The sequence below is a fragment of the Sander vitreus genome, chromosome 9 (genome assembly GCF_031162955.1).
Source record: "Sander vitreus isolate 19-12246 chromosome 9, sanVit1, whole genome shotgun sequence".
NCBI classification, from domain to species: Eukaryota; Metazoa; Chordata; class Actinopteri; order Perciformes; family Percidae; genus Sander; species Sander vitreus.
This window is the reverse complement of record NC_135863.1, coordinates 9,204,316-9,223,032: the sequence shown is the minus strand read 5'-3', so window position 1 is coordinate 9,223,032 and position 18,717 is coordinate 9,204,316. Positions and strand designations below refer to the sequence as shown.

The following is an 18,717-nucleotide window of genomic DNA, read 5'->3' as shown; positions in this document are numbered from 1 at the left end:
GTGGCTCTTTGTCATCAGCCTCATGCCCACCTTTATCTTTTAGCACTCAAAAGCACCAGAAAATTGAGAGATTAAAGAAAATGTCATCTTAACCATCTCCACACTATTTCGCTGACAAAAACACAAATATAAAGTCAAACAATCAACCAACTAACCAAACAAACAAACAAACATATAAGGGCATAAATACAATGAATTTACTCTTCCTCTTTTGCATTCACTGTTTGACTCAACAGCTCACTTCCATCTTTTAGAGCACAGCTGAACTTCCAACCCATATTTAGAGTCAGAAAACAAAATTCACATTAAATCCGCAAGCAAGAGCAGCTGACGTCACCTCAAGTAAAGCTCCACTGCAGCAATACGTCATGATTGCAAGAGATTTATAATTTTTCAAGAATGACTTTTAGTAGATCATCAATCATTAACTACTAATTAACCATTTAGTCTACATATATAAAAACAACCTCTGAGTTGTTGGTTGTAAGTCAACATTACAGAAGGTAAAGGATCCCAGTGGTTAGTGTTAGCTGGACGTGCACAGACTTTTTAGGTGCTTTTATCACAGTAGTCAGGAAGTGTAAAGTGTTTAACCTTCATGTAATGATCAGGGATGTAGCACAGGTGTTTATAAATGCTGAAGTCATGGTGGACTCATGTCTTCAGTATTTTCCTGCAGATAAATAGTCATTTATTAGCCTGACTAGCAGCATTGCTCAGATACCGATGTCAGTCTGTTGGTCATTCCCACCACTTTGGTTCAGACTGAAATATCTCAACAACTATTCTATTCAGACATTCAAAGTCCCTGGAGGATGAATCCTAATTTTGGTGATCCTCTGGCATTTCCTGTAGCGCCACTGTGAGTTTGACATTTGTGGGTTTGAGTGAAATGACACGACAACTTTGGATGAATTGCTGTGAATTGTAATAACTTTGCTGATCCTCTAACTTTTAATCTTGTGCCGACATCAGGTCAATATTTTATTTGTCCTATACTTTTGTTTATGACCACTCTACTTTGTGCTGAGTTTGAAATAGCAAATGTTAGCAATTTAGCATTTAATTAAGACTCAGAGCCACCTTAAACATCTTTTAATTTCATCTGTTGCATTTATCTATGTATTTTTGTTTTTATTATTTAATTGTAGGCCATTTAAATTTCTCTGTAAAGCACTTTGGTTTATAAATGTCCTGTAAGTAACTTGACCTGACTTCCCACTCAAAGTCTCACTCAGTATATACCGTATATTCATCAAATAATGATCATCAAAAAATTTAAAAATAATAAATATCTAGAGTATTACATATTGGTATCCATATTGGTCTCAAAAAGGCAATATTGGTAAGGCTCTATATATTGGAAATGTACTAGAGATGATTGACAATCTTCACGCTCCTGAACTTCCCCGCTCAGACATACATCGGCTCCGTATTAATATCAGTTAACCCGTTCAAACAGATGCCCTATTTCACTGACAAAGAGATCGAACTTTACCAAGGAGCTGTGAGTAAAACCCTTCATCATTTTATCACCAATATACTGTATATTTGTGGTACAGTGGTTCACCCTGTCGTTGAATACTCCATTAACTTTTTTCTCTATTTATTTGTCTCTGTAGGCCCAATATGAGAATCCACCCCACATCTACGCCTTGTCTGATAACATGTACAGAAACATGATGATTGATGCAGAGAACCAGTGTGTCATCATTAGGTGATCACAACAACCCTGTTTTTCTTCTCAGTGTTATTATTCTGTGTAATACATTAGAGTCTGTAATTTTAATTTTGTTTTGTGGTGTGTTGTGTGCTATTTTTAATGGTGTAGCGGTGAGAGCGGTGCTGGAAAGACAGTGGCTGCCAAATACATCATGGGTTACATTTCCAAAGTATCTGGAGGAGGGTCGAAAGTTCAGGTAGACACAAAAAAACAATGAATCAAAGACACCTTTAAATATCCAGTGTGGTGTTGAGTTATTTCTGTGTGTCTCACACTGTCTGTCTGTGTGTGTGTGTGTGTGTGTGTGTGTGTGTGTGTGTGTGTGTGTGTGCGTGTGTGTGTGTGTGCGTGTGTGTGCGTGTGTGTGTGTGTGTGTGTGTGCGCGTGTTGCAGCATGTAAAAGACATCATACTACAGTCAAATCCTCTGTTGGAAGCCTTTGGTAACGCCAAGACAGTCCGCAACAACAACTCCAGTCGTTTTGTGAGTAAGATCTTTACTTTAACACCCATGTACTGCAGACGTGACGTAAAGAGTTTAAATTAATAAAACCATTTTTTACTTATTGATCTCACACTGTTTATTGTCAATCATAATAATAATAATAATAATAATAATAATAAGAAGAAGAAGAAGAAGAAGAAGAAGAAGAAGAAGAAGAAGAAGAAGAAGAAGAAGAAGTATTTGACAAAGGTTCACCACGTGTCATAACGTTGTAAATGTTTAAATTTCTTTTCGTTACTGAAGTTTTTACAGATTTTTTTAGCCATTTTAGCAGTATAGCTTTATAGATGGCAATGAATGAAATAGCTCCACAACCACTGGCCTTGTTATTTTGCACAGACATTAATGGAGCCCAGAGGATGAATCATTTGCCTTTATTGCCACCATGAGGTCACAGAGCTGCTATCAAGGAGTGTTGTTTTCTTTTTAAAAGAGAAAATCATTCAAACAAAAGAACATCATTTACAACCTGACAACACAGACTAACCGAGATGACCAGACCATCTCATCAACAATGTGGAAGTCGGTTGAGTGTCCAGTAAATACAAATAAATAAACACAGAAGAATTTAACAATATATAATCATGACTCTGCTACTCACTTGTGTTTTAAATAACATAGAGAACTAATATAGTAGTTTTTGCATTTCATTGACTTACATACATTGAACCATGTGACTAGAAAGAGAGATCCCATCGACATATTAGAAAATAAACAGATTAGACCAAATAACTATATATTTTATTTCATGTTACTGTTTTGTTGTTTTTATAACATGAAAAACATGCTACTGTGCCTTTTGTTTTATAAAATCCAGGATGTTTTCATTGTTCTGATACAACAATATGTATTTTGCTTTATAGTATTTGTTTGTGTTTGTCTCGTGACGGTCCCCAGGAAGAATAGTCTTCACTACAATGATGACTAATGCGGATCTTTAATGAACAATAAACAATAAACAATTCAAGGCAAGCAGATACAAAAGTTGATAGTCATAACTTCAAATTATACGTTCACTGTCATTACCATACCCCATTCTGTATATTCAGATCTCACTTGTATGATCCTGGTAGTTTATGTTTAACCCATTAGAGCTACATTTCTATTTATTTTTTTGCACATTAAGGACTTATCGCACATGTTGGGTTAAAATAAATTGAATAAAAAGTTAATTCTTTAACTTTCTTTAAGCAGTTGATAAAATATCTTAATCTTGGGCTAACTCAGGAAGATAGTATGCTACCACTGAACGCTCCAGAATAGTTAATAAATGGAGACTGTTTGGTCAACTGCTGTTTCCAATTAACTTTCAATCTCAATAAGAAGAATCACCCATTTCAAATATTATTTTTTTAAACACTTAAAAACGTCAGAATTACAGTTTTGTTCCATCAGAAGCTGATTTCTCATACTGCTGTCTGTGAACTAATGATGTTTTCTTTATAAATTAGGTCTGCCGATTATGTTTTAATGTTAATCGATTATTGTTGGTGTATGAAATGTCAGAAATCATTGAAAAATCTCCAAAATTGGTGACACTTTATCCGACCAACAGTCCCGAATCACATTAGACAGAGAAATAATCAAATCTTTTCAATTGATCGTTTTTCTTAATTTTCTTTTAGCTTAATCAAAAAAAAACAAAAGTTACTGGTCATGTTATCCAAAGAGATTATAAATCCAAAGATCCAAAAGGGAAAAATTAAGTACTTTTTGTTGTGTTTTGAATGTACAGTATGCACAGACTGTAGAAAAGGGTATTACAGGGTATACACATAATAATACAATTATTATGATTAGTGGTGATTGTGGCGTTACAAAGCACCAAAGAAGTATTGTTTTAGCTAGCAGCAGTATCGGTTTGCTGAAAATACATTTCCTTTTATCCCCTATTGTTTCTCATCAGTTTGGTCCTGATGCTTTAATTTCACACCATAAACCACATAAACCAATGTGCATGTGTGCAGCTTTAGTGCAAGAAATTTGTAAAGTTTCCTGTTACTGTTGATGGGTGTGAGAACGTGTTGTGATGTAGCACAATAGAGTTTTTATTTTTGTACGGGTTAATGCAGATAGATGTATGCAGAATATTTCCCCTCTCATATGGATGTAGCGACAATGGAGGTCACAGTTTTAATCTGAAACAATGCTGCAATGTTTGAGCACTGTCTCATCCTGACAGCAGTTGTTTAGGAAATGTGGATTCTATATGCTATCTTTTATTTAGATAAGAAGCCTTTATTGTCATGTTATATTACAAAGAATACGACAAAGTTACAAGTGCCCCTCCCAGCAGTGCTTAAATAAAACTATATTGCACACGTCCACGTATAACATAAGACAACAACAACATTCATTCATTTATTGTTTAATAAGGCTTTAGCACTGTGTCAGGATGAGTGTACAATGAGGGGAAATTACCTTTGTAGGCGTACTTTGAAACTTTTGACCTGAGTTGACCAGATTTGACAGATTTACTGACAGCCTGTTTGCTACCTCCGATTTTTGCATTTACCAGGGAAAATACTTTGAGATTCAGTTCAGCAGAGGAGGAGAGCCAGACGGTGGCAAAATCTCTAACTTCCTGCTGGAGAAGTCGAGGGTGGTGAGCCAGAATGAGAATGAGAGGAACTTCCACATTTACTATCAGGTCGGAGTCACAGCCTTTAAAAAAAATCCTTCTTTGGGAAAACTAGCTCCACATTAGTGGCTCACATTTCATTCAGTCAATTACATGTTGATGGAATTGAACTATTGCTCTTTTTTTTGGTGCCCACTGCCTCAAAGATTAATGTTTAACTGGTCTTCTGCCTGCACTGTTGTCTTCCAGATGATAGAGGGAGCCAATGCTCAGCAGAAAGAGGGCCTGGGCCTCATGACCCCAGACTACTACTACTACCTCAACCAGTCTGGGACCTACAAGGTGGATGGGACCAACGACAGCAAAGACTTCCAAGAGACTATGGTACAAATATACAGATGGTACAATATAGAAAAGTTGTGGTTCCCAACAAGAGGGAGACTACTTGCCATAAACCAAATGCTACCAGTCTATAATTGCTACACAGTGATCTTGGGAATTTTTGAGGGGGCCTGATGGAGGTCTGTGGCACAGGGAGAGTTGCCTGCTTTGTCCGGTTGGTAATCCCGCCTTAAAGGAACCCACTGCTATAGTATCTTAATATTCCCCAACCAAAAAGAACATAAAGTAAAAAAATGTATAGTAAAGTAAAAATATATGTTTTAATTTGGGTTTGACAGTCAAATATCTCCAATGAAGGGTCGACCTCTAGCTCACCCAGTAAGAGTGTGCACCCCATGTAGGCTGACTCCTTTGCAGTGGCCGGGGTTCGAATCTGAGATGCGACCCTTTTCTGTGTGTTGTCCTCTCTCTCTCCCCACTTTCCTGTCTATCCACTGTCTATATATAGATATACAGTATATATCTCCAATGAATCTCACCCATGTTTGTTGTTGGGACAGCTACAAACTGCTACCCTCACTGTCTGCTTTTGTGTTGTGGTTTCCAGGAAGCCATGCACGTGATTGGGATCCCAGGAGACGACCAGACTCAGGTGCTGCAAATCGTCGCAGGCATCCTCCACCTGGGAAACATCAGCTTCATAGAAGCAGGCAACTATGGGCAGGTGGAGAGCACGGACTGTGAGTGAGATAATTCAGACACAACACATCAGACACAATGGATTCACTCATCCATGCATGTGCACAAACATTCCCACCTGGCATATAAAATGTCCTGTTTTCTCCCCAAGGGATATGTGAAAATTAGAGCTCACCATGACAAAGCAATCCCATGGCAGACATCCTGCTAATTGATAGAGGCTGTGCACATCAGTACCACCCTTGTTTATCTTCTCCTTCGCTTGCTGCCTGGGGATTCTCTGCACAATAGATAATTGGTGTTTACATCCAGGATGGCAAATTTACCATCCCACAGTCACTGACTAGAATTGTACAATTTAAGCTACTGCAGACTATATTCAGTTACGTCTACATTTACTGCAGAAAGATACATACTCAGGCAGTCTGTACATTTTTAATCTTGAAGCTGAACATGTCTGAATCTTTATCACAAGCTTTAAAAAATGCATTATTGATGTATGTGTGGTGATTTGAAATACTCTACTTTTGTATGCTCCAGTGCTTGCCTTCCCCGCCTATCTGCTGGGTGTCGATCCCAACCGTCTGCAGGACAAGCTGACCAGCCGGAAGTGGTCAGGGAAGAATGAGTCCATTAATGTGACCCTTAACACAGAACAGGCCACGTACACGCGAGACGCCCTGGCCAAAGCCCTCTATGCACGACTCTTTGACTACCTAGTGGAGGTAGGTAACTTTTTATCTCAGTAGCAACAAAACAGATTAAATGAACATGACATCCTCTTTTTACAGAGATACATACACACATTGAGATAAATGCTTTTGTATTTAATCCTTCCCTTCTGCCCTTACCCCGTCCGTCATCTCCAGGCCATAAATAAAGCCATTCAAAAACCATACGAAGAATTCAGTATCGGAGTACTTGACATTTACGGCTTTGAGATATTCCAGGTTAGTCCTCCTACAATTTACAGTTCCATCATATTTATATGCAGCCACTAAAATAACAGATGTTAGTTTTACAGATGGTACAGCACAGCAGGATTTGTTTTACTGTGGTGATAATCTGACATTGACTAGATTTTGTTCTCCCCCTGCAGAAAAATGGCTTTGAGCAGTTCTGTATTAACTTTGTCAACGAGAAACTGCAACAGATCTTTATTGAACTGACTCTGAAGGCTGAGCAGGTAGTTCCAGTGCTTTCATTGCTCTTGTAAATTCTGCCACGTCTTGGTTTGTCTTCCGTGTCTCTCAACATCTGCACTATGCAATGGGGTTCTGTTTGATAAAGACAAAGAGTGAGCGTCTGCTTAATCTAGTCTGAATATGGTTGTGAATATTTCAAACCCACTGCCTTGAAATGTTTTTTAATCAGTTTTCTTTTGAGCTCCTTTCTTAATTATGTCTTCTAATTTTGTCTCAGGAAGAGTATGTGCAGGAGGGCATAAAATGGACTCCCATCGAGTATTTCAACAACAAGATTGTGTGCGACCTCATTGAAAATAAATTGGTAAGCTCTTAACTGCATCACCAACCAAGTACCAACCAAGAAACCAACAAATAAATACAGGGTTTACACAGATCAATTTGAATTGGTTCATGAGAGGAAACAAGTGTGCTTCTCCTTAACTGAACTAGCATGTCTATGTTTCCCAAAGACAAAGTCAGGAAAAAAGGCGTGATCACAAACAGCAGAGTTGTGTTTGGCTTTTATTTCAATAGGATATGTCGTTATTTTGTTCTTTTATTATTTAGCCTACTTAATATCAAATAAACACTGTATGTTTGCATGAGAGATCTTTCTTTTTCTGTCTAGACATTTACAAATGTGTATTATTAGTTGCAAGTGGTGATTGTTTGTTTCCAGTAAGATTCATCCACACCATCCTCTCCTTGTAGAACCCTCCTGGTGTAATGAGCGTGCTGGATGATGTGTGCGCCACTTTGCACGCCAAAGGAGAAGGTGCAGATGGCACTCTGCTGCAGAAACTGCAGGCCGCCGTGGGAACGCATGAACATTTCAACAACTGGAACTCCGGCTTTGTCATACACCACTACGCTGGCAAGGTAGGAACCTGAAATCAGTCAAACTGACACTCCTGTAGCAGAAATATTAATGACAAGATGATGTATTATATTTAATTGAAACAGTAGTGTTGCTGCCTCTAAGGCTTGTTGGCTGATGTGTGTTGTGATTGAAGTTTTCGTCCCACCAAGACTAAGTAAACATTTGTTGTTGCATGAACACATTAAACACAAGTGGTTTTTTTTTTTTTATCTCTACTAAATACAAATACTGTTTGCCTGGTTTGTAAAGTTTACACAGCAGTTGTAATGTCTGGTGTCATCTCAGGTGTCATACGATATCAACGGCTTCTGTGAAAGAAACCGGGATGTGCTATTCCCTGACCTCATTGAGCTCATGCAGAGCAGCGAATAGTAAGCCTATTACACCGATCTGATGTTATCACTTATAATAAGTTTAATTAAGAAATACAGTGAGGAAATCCCTTGAATTTGTCTCTACAGTAACTTCATCCGTAGCCTGTTCCCTGAAAACCTCAACAATGAGAAGAAAGGCAGGCCGACCACAGCCAGCTCTAAGATCAAGGTGAGAGTTTCAACTGAGAATAACTTGAAGTACTTCAATCAGTGTAGCCTTCATTTTCCCCCTCAGTTTAAATATGCAAAAACACAATAAAGAGAGAGAGTCCTTTGGGTGTACTGTAACAATGAATTCGATCACGTACTGTTTTCTGACAGAAACAAGCTAATGATCTGGTGAAGACACTGATGAAATGCACTCCGCACTATATCCGCTGCCTCAAACCCAATGAGACAAAAAGACCGAAAGACTGGGAGGAGAGCAGGTCAGCATCCTCACGGTGACAAACATGTACACTCAAACACATAGTAAACCCTTCTTAATGAATGATTGTATTCCATCTGTTTTTTTAGGGCTAGGCATCAGGTCGAATACCTTGGACTGCGGGAAAACATTCGTGTAAGAAGGGCTGGATATGCATACCGCAGAGTCTTCAACAAGTTTATGATGAGGTGAGTTTAATCCTTTTTGAAAGGGTGCATCCATTTCTGAGTGTCGTCCTGAAAGTAGAACACAGCTCAGACACACTCTCAAAGTGACTTTTGGTTGATGTGTGTGTGCACTTGTTGTATCCAGGTATGCCATTCTGACAGCTGAGACATGGCCATGTTGGAGGGGTCCAGAGCAGCAGGGGGTCCTTCACCTCCTCCGCTCTGTCAACATGGATAACGACCAGTACCAGATGGGACGCACCAAGGTCTTTGTCAAGAACCCTGAATCGGTAACAAGCTTTTTATATATTTCAGTGTGGGTTGTACTTTGCATCTGTATAAATCAGTGGTGGAATGTAACTTAGTGCATTTACTTACATACTGTAGCCTACTTTAGTGCACATTTGAGTTACTTGTACTTTACTTAGTATTTCCATTTAATGCTACTTTGTACTTTAACTCATGTACAGTAAGGCATGGATACCCGACCCGAGCCCGACGGTACCCGACGGGCCGAGCCGGGTTCGGACAGATATTTAGAAATTATGATCGGGTTCGGGTCGGACTCGGTCACATCAGCGCGATAAGGCATTTGTTGTAAAATGGTGCTGCAGCTCCTTTAAGAGAGCTCAGTGCGTGTGTAAAGTGGGCAGAATAGAGATAGAGAAAGAGGAAGCAGACGTGTAGGTGCGACGAACCAATCAGGAAAGGTTAACACATTGAACATTTTAAATTTAAAATAGCTTATTAACTTGCGCGCGCTTGTTGCCCCGTGTGCGCTGATGCGCTCATCTGTTGATATTTCCAAATGTCTTTCTACAGTTGCTTAATAAAAGCGGGCTTTCCACACAAAAACGTAGCCTACATGTGTCATTAGTATGAGAAAAAAATTGAGATTTTAACTGGGTCGGCTTGAACAGAAAAATTCGGGATCCAGACTCTAATGTACAGATTAATGATCTTGCATAAAAAACATATAATGAGCTTATAAAATATCATGCATTGTTACAAATAAAAATACTTAACATTAGCTTCAACCCAACAACAGTAAAATACCACTTAAACATGACTAGCCTACATCAGCAATAAGAATCTATTCATAGACTGTGTGAATGAAGTAGTCTACCACTATGGGCTACTGCAGCTTTTACTTAAAGGCGCTATAATAATTATTCTTTTAAAATAAAAATGTATCAAATGACAATGTGAAAACAGTGTTACAATGTGAAAGGGGTCACTGATGAGTCTACAGTGAATTATCACCTGAATCTGAAGCTACTCTCTGCGGAGCTTTAACAGCCCATTGTTTAGTTGTTGGCCAAAACTTTTGGGTCACTCTCACCACTGTCTTAGCGTCGTTTTCAGCCACAGTTGGCAGCTGTTTTCAGCGAAAAAAACCTAAAAACCCACTGTAGCACCAAACAGCAGACAGACACAGTTAGACATTAGCTTGTGAACATAGTGGAGCATTTAGCAGCTAAAGAGACAAATATTTACCCTGACCGAGGTCAAATAGAGTAGATATAGAATAGATATTAGACTTGACCCCCAAGTGGCCATAAATTATTGCACATTTGACTAAAGAATGTGCAAACTTTCTCTACCGAGAATTAAGATCTGCATCTTTTGTAAAGATACAGTTTAAAGCACTTCAAATGATGTGCTGATACATTTCTGTGAGCTCGTTTAACAAAGAAACATTCAAATTAACAGACAGTAAATTGATAGAAAATAGAAATAAGTGACAATATATAAACTCATTCCTTGTATGCTCAACAGCTTTTCCTGCTGGAGGAGATGAGAGAGAGGAAGTTTGACACTTTTGCCAGGATCATTCAGAAATCCTGGAGAAGATACATTGCCAGGAAGAAGTATGAACAGATGAGAGAGGAGGGTGAGTTACAAGGACAAAAACTCTCCATATTGTTCCTACCACAATTACACATTTGTAGTTGTGTGATTCTGATTTTGTTTGTTTGTGCATCCTTGCAACACAGCCTCAGACATCCTGTACAACTCGAAGGAGCGGAGGAAGAACAGCATCAACAGAAACTTTGTCGGAGACTACCTCGGCCTGGAGCAGAGGCCTGAGCTGCGACAGTTCCTGACCAAGAGGGAGCGTGTCGACTTCGCTGATTCTGTCAACAAGTATGACCGCAGGTTCAAGGTGAAGTTTCACGAAGCATCGTTGTGTTTATTTGGAATTAATTAGAGTTTTTATGTTACAGATGTTTACAGTAAATTTAGCAAGTCTTTCCCCTTTAAAGCTATAGTGCGTAGTTTCTGCTGTCCCCATGAGGAATTCTAAGTAATGTCAAAAAAAAACTGTCGGCGCGTCCACATGATAAAAGCTTTAAAACAGTAGTTTTATGGAGACAGTAGTCTGTGGATGTCTCCTTTCTGTTATTGCTCACAGTTCTCACTTCCTTTTTTTTCTCTCCCAACCCAGTCTATCAAGAGAGATTTGATCATGACCCCCAAGGGCATCTATCTGATTGGTCGAGAGAAGGTGAAGAAAGGACCTGAGAAGGGACAGATAAAAGAGGTGCTGAAACGAAAACTGGAGTTTGGAAACATCAGTGGTGTCTCTCTCAGGTAGGTCTCTAGTTCATAAGAGATGTTTAACTACACTTGGTAATAGTAACATTTGACATTTGTGGTTGAAGCTGTGGTGGAAAATACAAGAACTAGCATGCTGCTTTGCCTGGCGATAACCACTGTATGAGAAGTCACTGGTGCTGCAAGAGTAAATATAGCAAATGAACATATTCTGCTGAACTGAGAATGATTTTCTTTTTATTTATTTCTCTGCTAAGAACTTGACATTTTCAGGGCCACAAACATGAATCATACATGATTAACTCAAAAAAATGTCCTGCTCAATTTACGTTAAGTACATTCACTCGAATACTGTACTTAAGTACATTTTTTAGGTACTTACACTTTTTTGAGTATTTCCATTTTTTATGTTACTTGTATGTGCTTCTACTCTAATCATTGGTAGTTAAAAGTTACCAAAATGTTTACATAAAAACTTTATAAAATACAACACATTCTTACGTTCTCAACCTTTTTGGACCTTAATCCCTTAAAGGGGTGATAGAATGGTTATATAGGGTATTTCACACTGTTCCTTAAGGTCTCCTAATAGGGTTGGGCTGAAAATGGCCCAGGTGCTGTTCTATGGGCCCTAATGCAACCCTGTGAAATAGGCCTCATGAATATTTAGATGAGCTGCACACTGATTGGTTGGTTGAAGCAGGCACACACACACACACACACACACACACACACACACACACACACACACACAGCCCATCCCCTCCGTGCCGCTCTATGCACATCACGTCACACACACTGCACAGAAATTGTATATATTGTTCGTCTGCTATTTCATTACTAAATTCACTTCTGAGACTTTTTTATGCGAGAAATCAACTATGTCGAGCTCAAATATGTGCCGTTTTACAAAAATTGATGGCTAATTGCAAATTTGGTCAGACTGTGTTGGAGTTCAGGAGCTCCGCAGTCTAACGTGACAGCGGCCAGTGCTGCCTGGGTTGCTGCCTCGCCGCCCGGCCTGTCCACCTTCACAGACCCCACTGTGAGCTGGATGGAGCTCCGTCATGGCCGGCAGCCTGCGGTGCAAAGTCATTATTAACTATGTAAATAACTTTAATATACAATCTAAATACATCTTCCACTGCCATTAAGGACTTTCTGCGGTGGCCCTGAAGTGCAAATCACAACAGCAAATCATAAAACACAACGGCAAATAGAAAAACACGACAGCAAATATGAAAACACTTCAACAAATATGAAAACACAATGGCATTAACTTCTACCGGAAAAGGTAGGGCCTATCTAGTAGAGGATGGACCCTCCTGATTGGACAGACGGACTGTCTGTCTTTTAACAGGAAGGAGAGGTGAAAAACACGGAAAAGCGCCTACTTTTAACAGAGAGACAGTCCGTCTGTCCTTTCAGGAGGCTCCGTCCTCTGCTAGATAGGCCCTACCAGCTATTAGAAGTTAATGCTGTTTTGTTTTCGTATTTGCTGTCGTGTTTTCATATTTGCTGTTGTGTTTTCCTATTTGCTGTCGTGTTTTCTTATTTGCTGTCGTGTTTTTTTATTTGCCGTCGTGTTTTCCTATTTGCCGTTGTGTTTTCCTATTTGCCGTTGTGTTTTATGATTTGCTGTTGCGTTTTTCTATTTGCTGTTGTGATTTGCACTTCAGGGCCACCATACTTTTCACATAAACTGACACTTCAATTTCACTCAGCCCTTAAACTTTTAAACCTTTGAAACCTAAACTCGTTCCAGTATTGCCATTGTAATTACTTTCAGTACAGCTTGACACAGCTTTAACATCTTTAACTTCAGCTATTACTGCCATAAAAAGCCTATGTTTCTTTGTATCTTGCTTTAGAAGCTCTTAATGGGCTTTTTTTTCTCTTCAGTACGAGACAGGATGATTTCTTCATCTTACATGAGGTCCAGTACGACAGTCTGCTGGAGTCCAACTTTAAGACAGAATTCCTCAGTCTGCTCTTGAAACGCTACGAGGATGTGACCAAGAGAAAGCTGACAATCTCCTTCGCTGACAGGTAGAGGAACCTACACACTCAGAAAGCCTATATTTACATAGAAACACAAATCACTTACACACTTTCTTCCTACTCAGACTAGAGTTCAGAGTGAAGAAGGAGGGCTGGGGTGGAGGAGGCTCTAGGGTGGTGGTGTTTCAGAGGGGTCAAGGTGACCTGGCCCAGCTCAAACCTGGAGGGAAGACCCTCACCATCACAGTAGGGGATGGTCTACCGAAGTCCTCCAGTAAGTTCAAAGAAATAATGACACAGTATAGCCTTGAAATAAGGAAAAGCATGGCAAATTAAAGAAAAGATTACAAAGATGAAACTAACTATACATAGATTCTTGTTTATGCGAATGTTATTTGTAACTAAAGTTTTTTTCCCCAGAACCAACCAAGAAGAGTGCTCAACAGTCTCGTGGTGGAGGAAGAATTAATGTTGCCAGCAGAGGTAAAGTTACAACTTATATATTCAAATATTGTACGTTTTACTCCACTACATTTATGTGACAGCTATAGTTACAACTTACTTTGAAAATTAAGGTTTTACGGACAAAACCAATAATCATCTTGTAAAATATGACGTATTGTTATAGATTCACCTACCCGACAGGATATAAAGTAGTAGAAATTAGCTTTACTTTACAGGCATACTATGTAACTTTTCCCTCTCCAGGTTGTCTCATTGGAACTACAGCCGCGCGAGCTGTAGTTCCAATGAGACAACCTGTAGGGGGACCGAAGAGGGAAAAGTTACATAGTATGCCTTTAACCAGCTACAAAAAATTGCTGTATACACATCACGGGCAGTAAGAATCCAATAATACAGTATAACACTGACAGTGAGTCATACTGCCTGCTTGATAGTACTTTTTACTTGACATATTGCTATTTACTTAAGTAAAATTGCCACCATTACCATTTCAAACCCACTATATAACTTAAATTCGAAATAATATCTGAGTAGAAGCATCTGGGTACTGAAATCTGGAGGTTTTATCTTTACTTTTGTTCCATTTTCTCTCTCCCCAGCGCACCAGAATGGAGCAGCCAAGTTTTCTAGAGTCCCTCACAACCAACCATCAGATAACACATATTCGTCCCCACACAAACAGGGCCGGCCACCCAGCACAGCTCCACCAAAAATAGGTTCCCAGAGGGCCCCCCGAGTCCCAGCCCACAACCAGCACAACCAGGGGAACATGGACTTCCTCAATGTGCCTGACCAGGGCATGTCAGGGTACGAAAGATCCCCTCTTGAGATGTGAAAAAAAGGGAAGGAAGGGATGATCATGGCATGTGTGGGTGGAGCGGGTTAGTCACAAAAAAATTAGTGCACACAAGCTTTTCGAGTTGTTAAGACACATCAGGGTGAGGCTCAACACTCACTGAGCCCAAACAAATGAATGTGTGTTTAAGTATGAGAGAGATAAACCTGTTTATAGATAGTCCTGATGCCAACTGTAGGCGAGCTGCTGTTCCCCTAGTTTCTGGAAAGGCCTTGAAACAAACTAGTTTGTTTAGTGTTAATAAATAGAGCATAAAAACTGCTGTCATAGCAAGATAAGATACAATAATCCCTTAAATGTGGGGTCTCTCCTAAAAGGCATGGAGTTGCACTTGTTTTCACACCTGGCCAATCACTGCCTGAAGTGGGCAAACATGTTGGATTGTTGATTTCTGAAAGTTACAGAAATTGCCAGAAACATTCTGACAAGCACTTTGTTTAAAACATACTGATGCTTTAACTCAATGCAATCTCTCATTGAGGGTTTCTTTCATCTGTCTTTCTGGGGAAAAAAAAGAAATATCTTGCTGGGATTAACTTTCCATTCTAAGATTAATAAGCTTTTACTACAACAATTGCTTCTGTATTATTACCATTTTTGTGATTATAAGTTAAATAACAATTAATTTGTCAATTTTTAAGCAGCCCCACAATCCACGCAATATTCTGAGGCTGGATGTTTAGTAATCTGTTATTTAAAATGTTGATGTGAACTTCTGAAACAGAAACCAAAGTTCTGGTATGATTCAGCTCTCTATGTGCTGTACATACTGTTTATAAAGAAAACATGAAGATAAAGCATGAAAAGCTTTCACAAATGAAGATATACAAACCTACAGGGGCTCTCTGTGGTTTGACTCTCCCTGTCTGACCATTTAGCCTAAGAGAAGCTTTACGAGTCTCTAACTCCTCATCAGCTCCTTTTATCCCTTTGTCACATTTTCTCTCTTTGTCACAGGAAGCAGAGGAAAAGGAGCATCAGTCAGCGACCTCCTCCTGCTCCTAAACCACAGCCTCGGCCCCAGGGGCCCCGCTGCCGGGCGATATATCAGTACGTCGGCCAGGACACGGACGAGATCAGCTTTGAGGTCAGCGAAGTGTTCGACCTCATCAAAGAAGGTGTGTGGATGAAAGGAAAGCAAGATGATCAGTTGATTGACGTGATGGACTAAACTCGACTGTTTACATTTTTTCAGTTTGCACATGCATAACTTGCACTGTTTACATTCGCACTGTTTATTATTATTATTGTTGCTTTATTTTTCAAATTTTGCCTTTTAAAATTGTTTTATTTTGTATATTTGTAGTACATATTGTAGATTTTACATTGTTTGGCATTCTGTGGACAGCAAAGGAAGAACTTCATTGTACAGGGAAACACGTTTCCTTACTGTGCATACGACAATAACATTTTGAAAATTGACATTTGAAAACGTCCCACAGTGATTCATGATATTTCTCTCTGCCTATTTCTCTGTAGATCCATCAGGCTGGTGGACGGGCAGGATTCGAGGAAGGGAAGGTCTCTTCCCTGGTAACTATGTGGAAAAGATTTGAACAGGACTTGATCTGTCCTGGTGGACTTTTTCAGTGTTTGTAGAGAAATATGTGTATGTTGTTGAAAGCAGTGAACACTGTTCGCTAAAACTGCCTGTGAATTGTTCGTGGTAGATCTTTTAGTCAATAATGGAAACTTAAGGGTGGACCTCTTCACAACAAGGAGCTGCTCAGGTTTCATCTGTTCTGGTTCTGAATAATAGCAACAAGATCTTTGACTTTACCTGCACTCCCACAACACCTTTCTTTGAGCTGTTACTTCACTGAAAATGACTCAAAGCTAAAGTTGAGAACATTACTTTCTGCTGTCTACAGTGTTTAAATTTCCAGAAGCTTTTCTCCAGAGCAATGTCCAATACTGCTCAGTATTCGTGATTAAGACAACAGCATAAAATCAAATAATAATTAATATTTTTTCATTTTTATTATATTGAACTTGATGTTTGCACCATAACAAACCTGCTTCAGATCAAGCAAAGACATGACAGGGACAATACTTTTGATCATTGATTATTACTAATATTGTTGGTATTTTCTCATATATTTTTTCACCTCAATAAAAGAAAAGAAATATATTTTCATATTTTTACCTCAAGGACGTTTGCACTGGTTTTGGTGGTATCATCAGTAAGGAAGAGGTGACTTATTAACTTGTGTAATTCGCTTTCATTAATCAATATCTGTTTTTGTATGGAAAAATAAAGAGTTTTAACACTTTTTCTTGTTTTTAAAAAAAAAGATTTTTATTGAAATGTTCACATGGTAAAGTCAAGAAGAAGAAATAAATAATAAAAAGGAAACGTGCAGTTTGTAACTATGTATATGTTTTCTTCTTGTTCTTGTGCTTCAATGTAGCACTTCAGAAACTTTGGCAATTACAAGTAATAATATAATGTATATAGCCTACTGTATGTAAAGCGAAGTTTAATTAATGACTGTGTGAATAAAAATATTTCTTGAAAAGGTCAGATAGTCAGAACATTGGTATTGCTGATTTTACTGAGTAGCCTACTTAATTCACACTCTCTAATAGTATACATATTATTAATATGACAGTAAAACAGTGCCAGTTTGCAGAAGTTTAGCCTTTTAGTAGGCTATTCTAAGTAAATTTAGTTGCTAATATGTATTTTGGCTAATTGACTAAAATTTTGAATACATTGCTACCTTTACTTACAGTAAGTGAAAGATAAGAATAGCCTACTTCTACCACCACTGAATTTCTAACGCAAATATGTAGCTTTTACACACACACACACACACACACACACACACACACACACACACACACACACACACACACACACACACACACCACAGCCTACCTGTTCTTTCGCTCACGCATAACGTTCATGCTTTTATTTTGAAAAGTGCATCGCTGGCGTCGGCCTGCGGAAGCAGGTGGACCGGTTGAACCTCCTTTCTAGAGAAGACCTGAATCCAGCAGCTCATTGTAACACCTATTGCTGTAATCAGTCCGTTCCATGTCCTTTTTGTCGGTTTATGATCATGTAAATAATCAATTCGTAAAAATGCGGGATAATTATGCTAAAATACTCAAAGACTCTGATTATCGTAAGTGAACAAAAGTAAAAAAAAAAATTAAAAAAAAGTGAGTCCATTCCAGACATTCCTTCAGTGACATGTTGGCCCAGAGACGTTAAACCGTTCAGCACGCTTATGAGTGACGTCACAATCTCGTGCAAGAGGATTGGGAGCGTTTCGATGCACCTGTTGTACCACCTGGAGCAGAGCAACACTGACAGACTGGACAACTACAGCACTGGAGGTAAGATCCAATCATTTCTGATAAATTAGACCATAAATTAACACGTTATTTATTATTATTATTATTATTATTGTTATTATTATTATTAGACTAGGAAGAATTAGACTATCATAGCTCTTTTTGACAAGAAAAGGTGTGAACCTGTCACACAGAAATCACTAGAATATTGCTGTTGTTGTTCCTGTAGTGACTGAGAATGCATGTGGTGATCAATAGTCAGTTTATTGTGTCCTTGTGTCATGAATTAACATAATAATCTTATAATAATGCACATTTGATTTACTATGACATAACCACAATCCAATATTCAATCAAGTCATATTCACTGTATGCTCTATACTGTTTACACTCAGTGCCACTTTATTAGGTACACCTGCACAGCCTAATTCAATACAACAGCTCTGCAATAACATCTACCTTTACTTTACAAAGTGTATGACATTGTCGGAAAGGGGTAAATAATTGTTTAATATTATGGTAATAGTTAAATGTGGTGTTGTACTGGACTGTATTATTTTGATAGGTGTTTGTTGTTTCTTTGTTTCTTTCTTTCTTCATAGATACAGTATATAGCCTATATATTTGAAAATACAATATGTAATTTGCA

The 18,717-nt window shown here is 38.7% G+C and overlaps 1 protein-coding gene across 2 annotated transcripts in view; it reads left to right on the top strand.

Annotated features, from left to right (window-relative positions):
* myo1f (myosin IF) overlaps positions 1-17,140 on the top strand; it is a 26,373-nt gene extending 9,233 nt beyond the window's left edge. The window contains exons 3-28 of one of the 2 annotated variants that reach the window (XM_078258603.1): positions 1,418-1,507; positions 1,623-1,717; positions 1,832-1,919; positions 2,117-2,206; positions 4,746-4,877; positions 5,058-5,192; positions 5,758-5,890; positions 6,390-6,574; positions 6,719-6,799; positions 6,949-7,035; positions 7,272-7,358; positions 7,748-7,915; positions 8,202-8,287; positions 8,378-8,459; positions 8,612-8,718; positions 8,807-8,905; positions 9,030-9,174; positions 10,664-10,778; positions 10,882-11,051; positions 11,334-11,479; positions 13,346-13,492; positions 13,570-13,718; positions 13,865-13,927; positions 14,509-14,716; positions 15,723-15,883; positions 16,245-17,140. In XM_078258603.1, coding sequence (XP_078114729.1) covers positions 1,418-1,507; positions 1,623-1,717; positions 1,832-1,919; positions 2,117-2,206; positions 4,746-4,877; positions 5,058-5,192; positions 5,758-5,890; positions 6,390-6,574; positions 6,719-6,799; positions 6,949-7,035; positions 7,272-7,358; positions 7,748-7,915; positions 8,202-8,287; positions 8,378-8,459; positions 8,612-8,718; positions 8,807-8,905; positions 9,030-9,174; positions 10,664-10,778; positions 10,882-11,051; positions 11,334-11,479; positions 13,346-13,492; positions 13,570-13,718; positions 13,865-13,927; positions 14,509-14,716; positions 15,723-15,883; positions 16,245-16,321 — 3,126 coding nt within the window. In that variant the 3' untranslated portion in view covers positions 16,322-17,140. Of the gene's footprint in view, positions 1-1,417; positions 1,508-1,622; positions 1,718-1,831; positions 1,920-2,116; positions 2,207-4,745; positions 4,878-5,057; positions 5,193-5,757; positions 5,891-6,389; positions 6,575-6,718; positions 6,800-6,948; positions 7,036-7,271; positions 7,359-7,747; positions 7,916-8,201; positions 8,288-8,377; positions 8,460-8,611; positions 8,719-8,806; positions 8,906-9,029; positions 9,175-10,663; positions 10,779-10,881; positions 11,052-11,333; positions 11,480-12,385; positions 12,561-13,345; positions 13,493-13,569; positions 13,719-13,864; positions 13,928-14,508; positions 14,717-15,722; positions 15,884-16,244 lie in introns of those variants that run through there. The other variant, XM_078258604.1, reaches the window with a different exon arrangement.
* Positions 17,141-18,717: the final 1,577 nt, after the last annotated feature.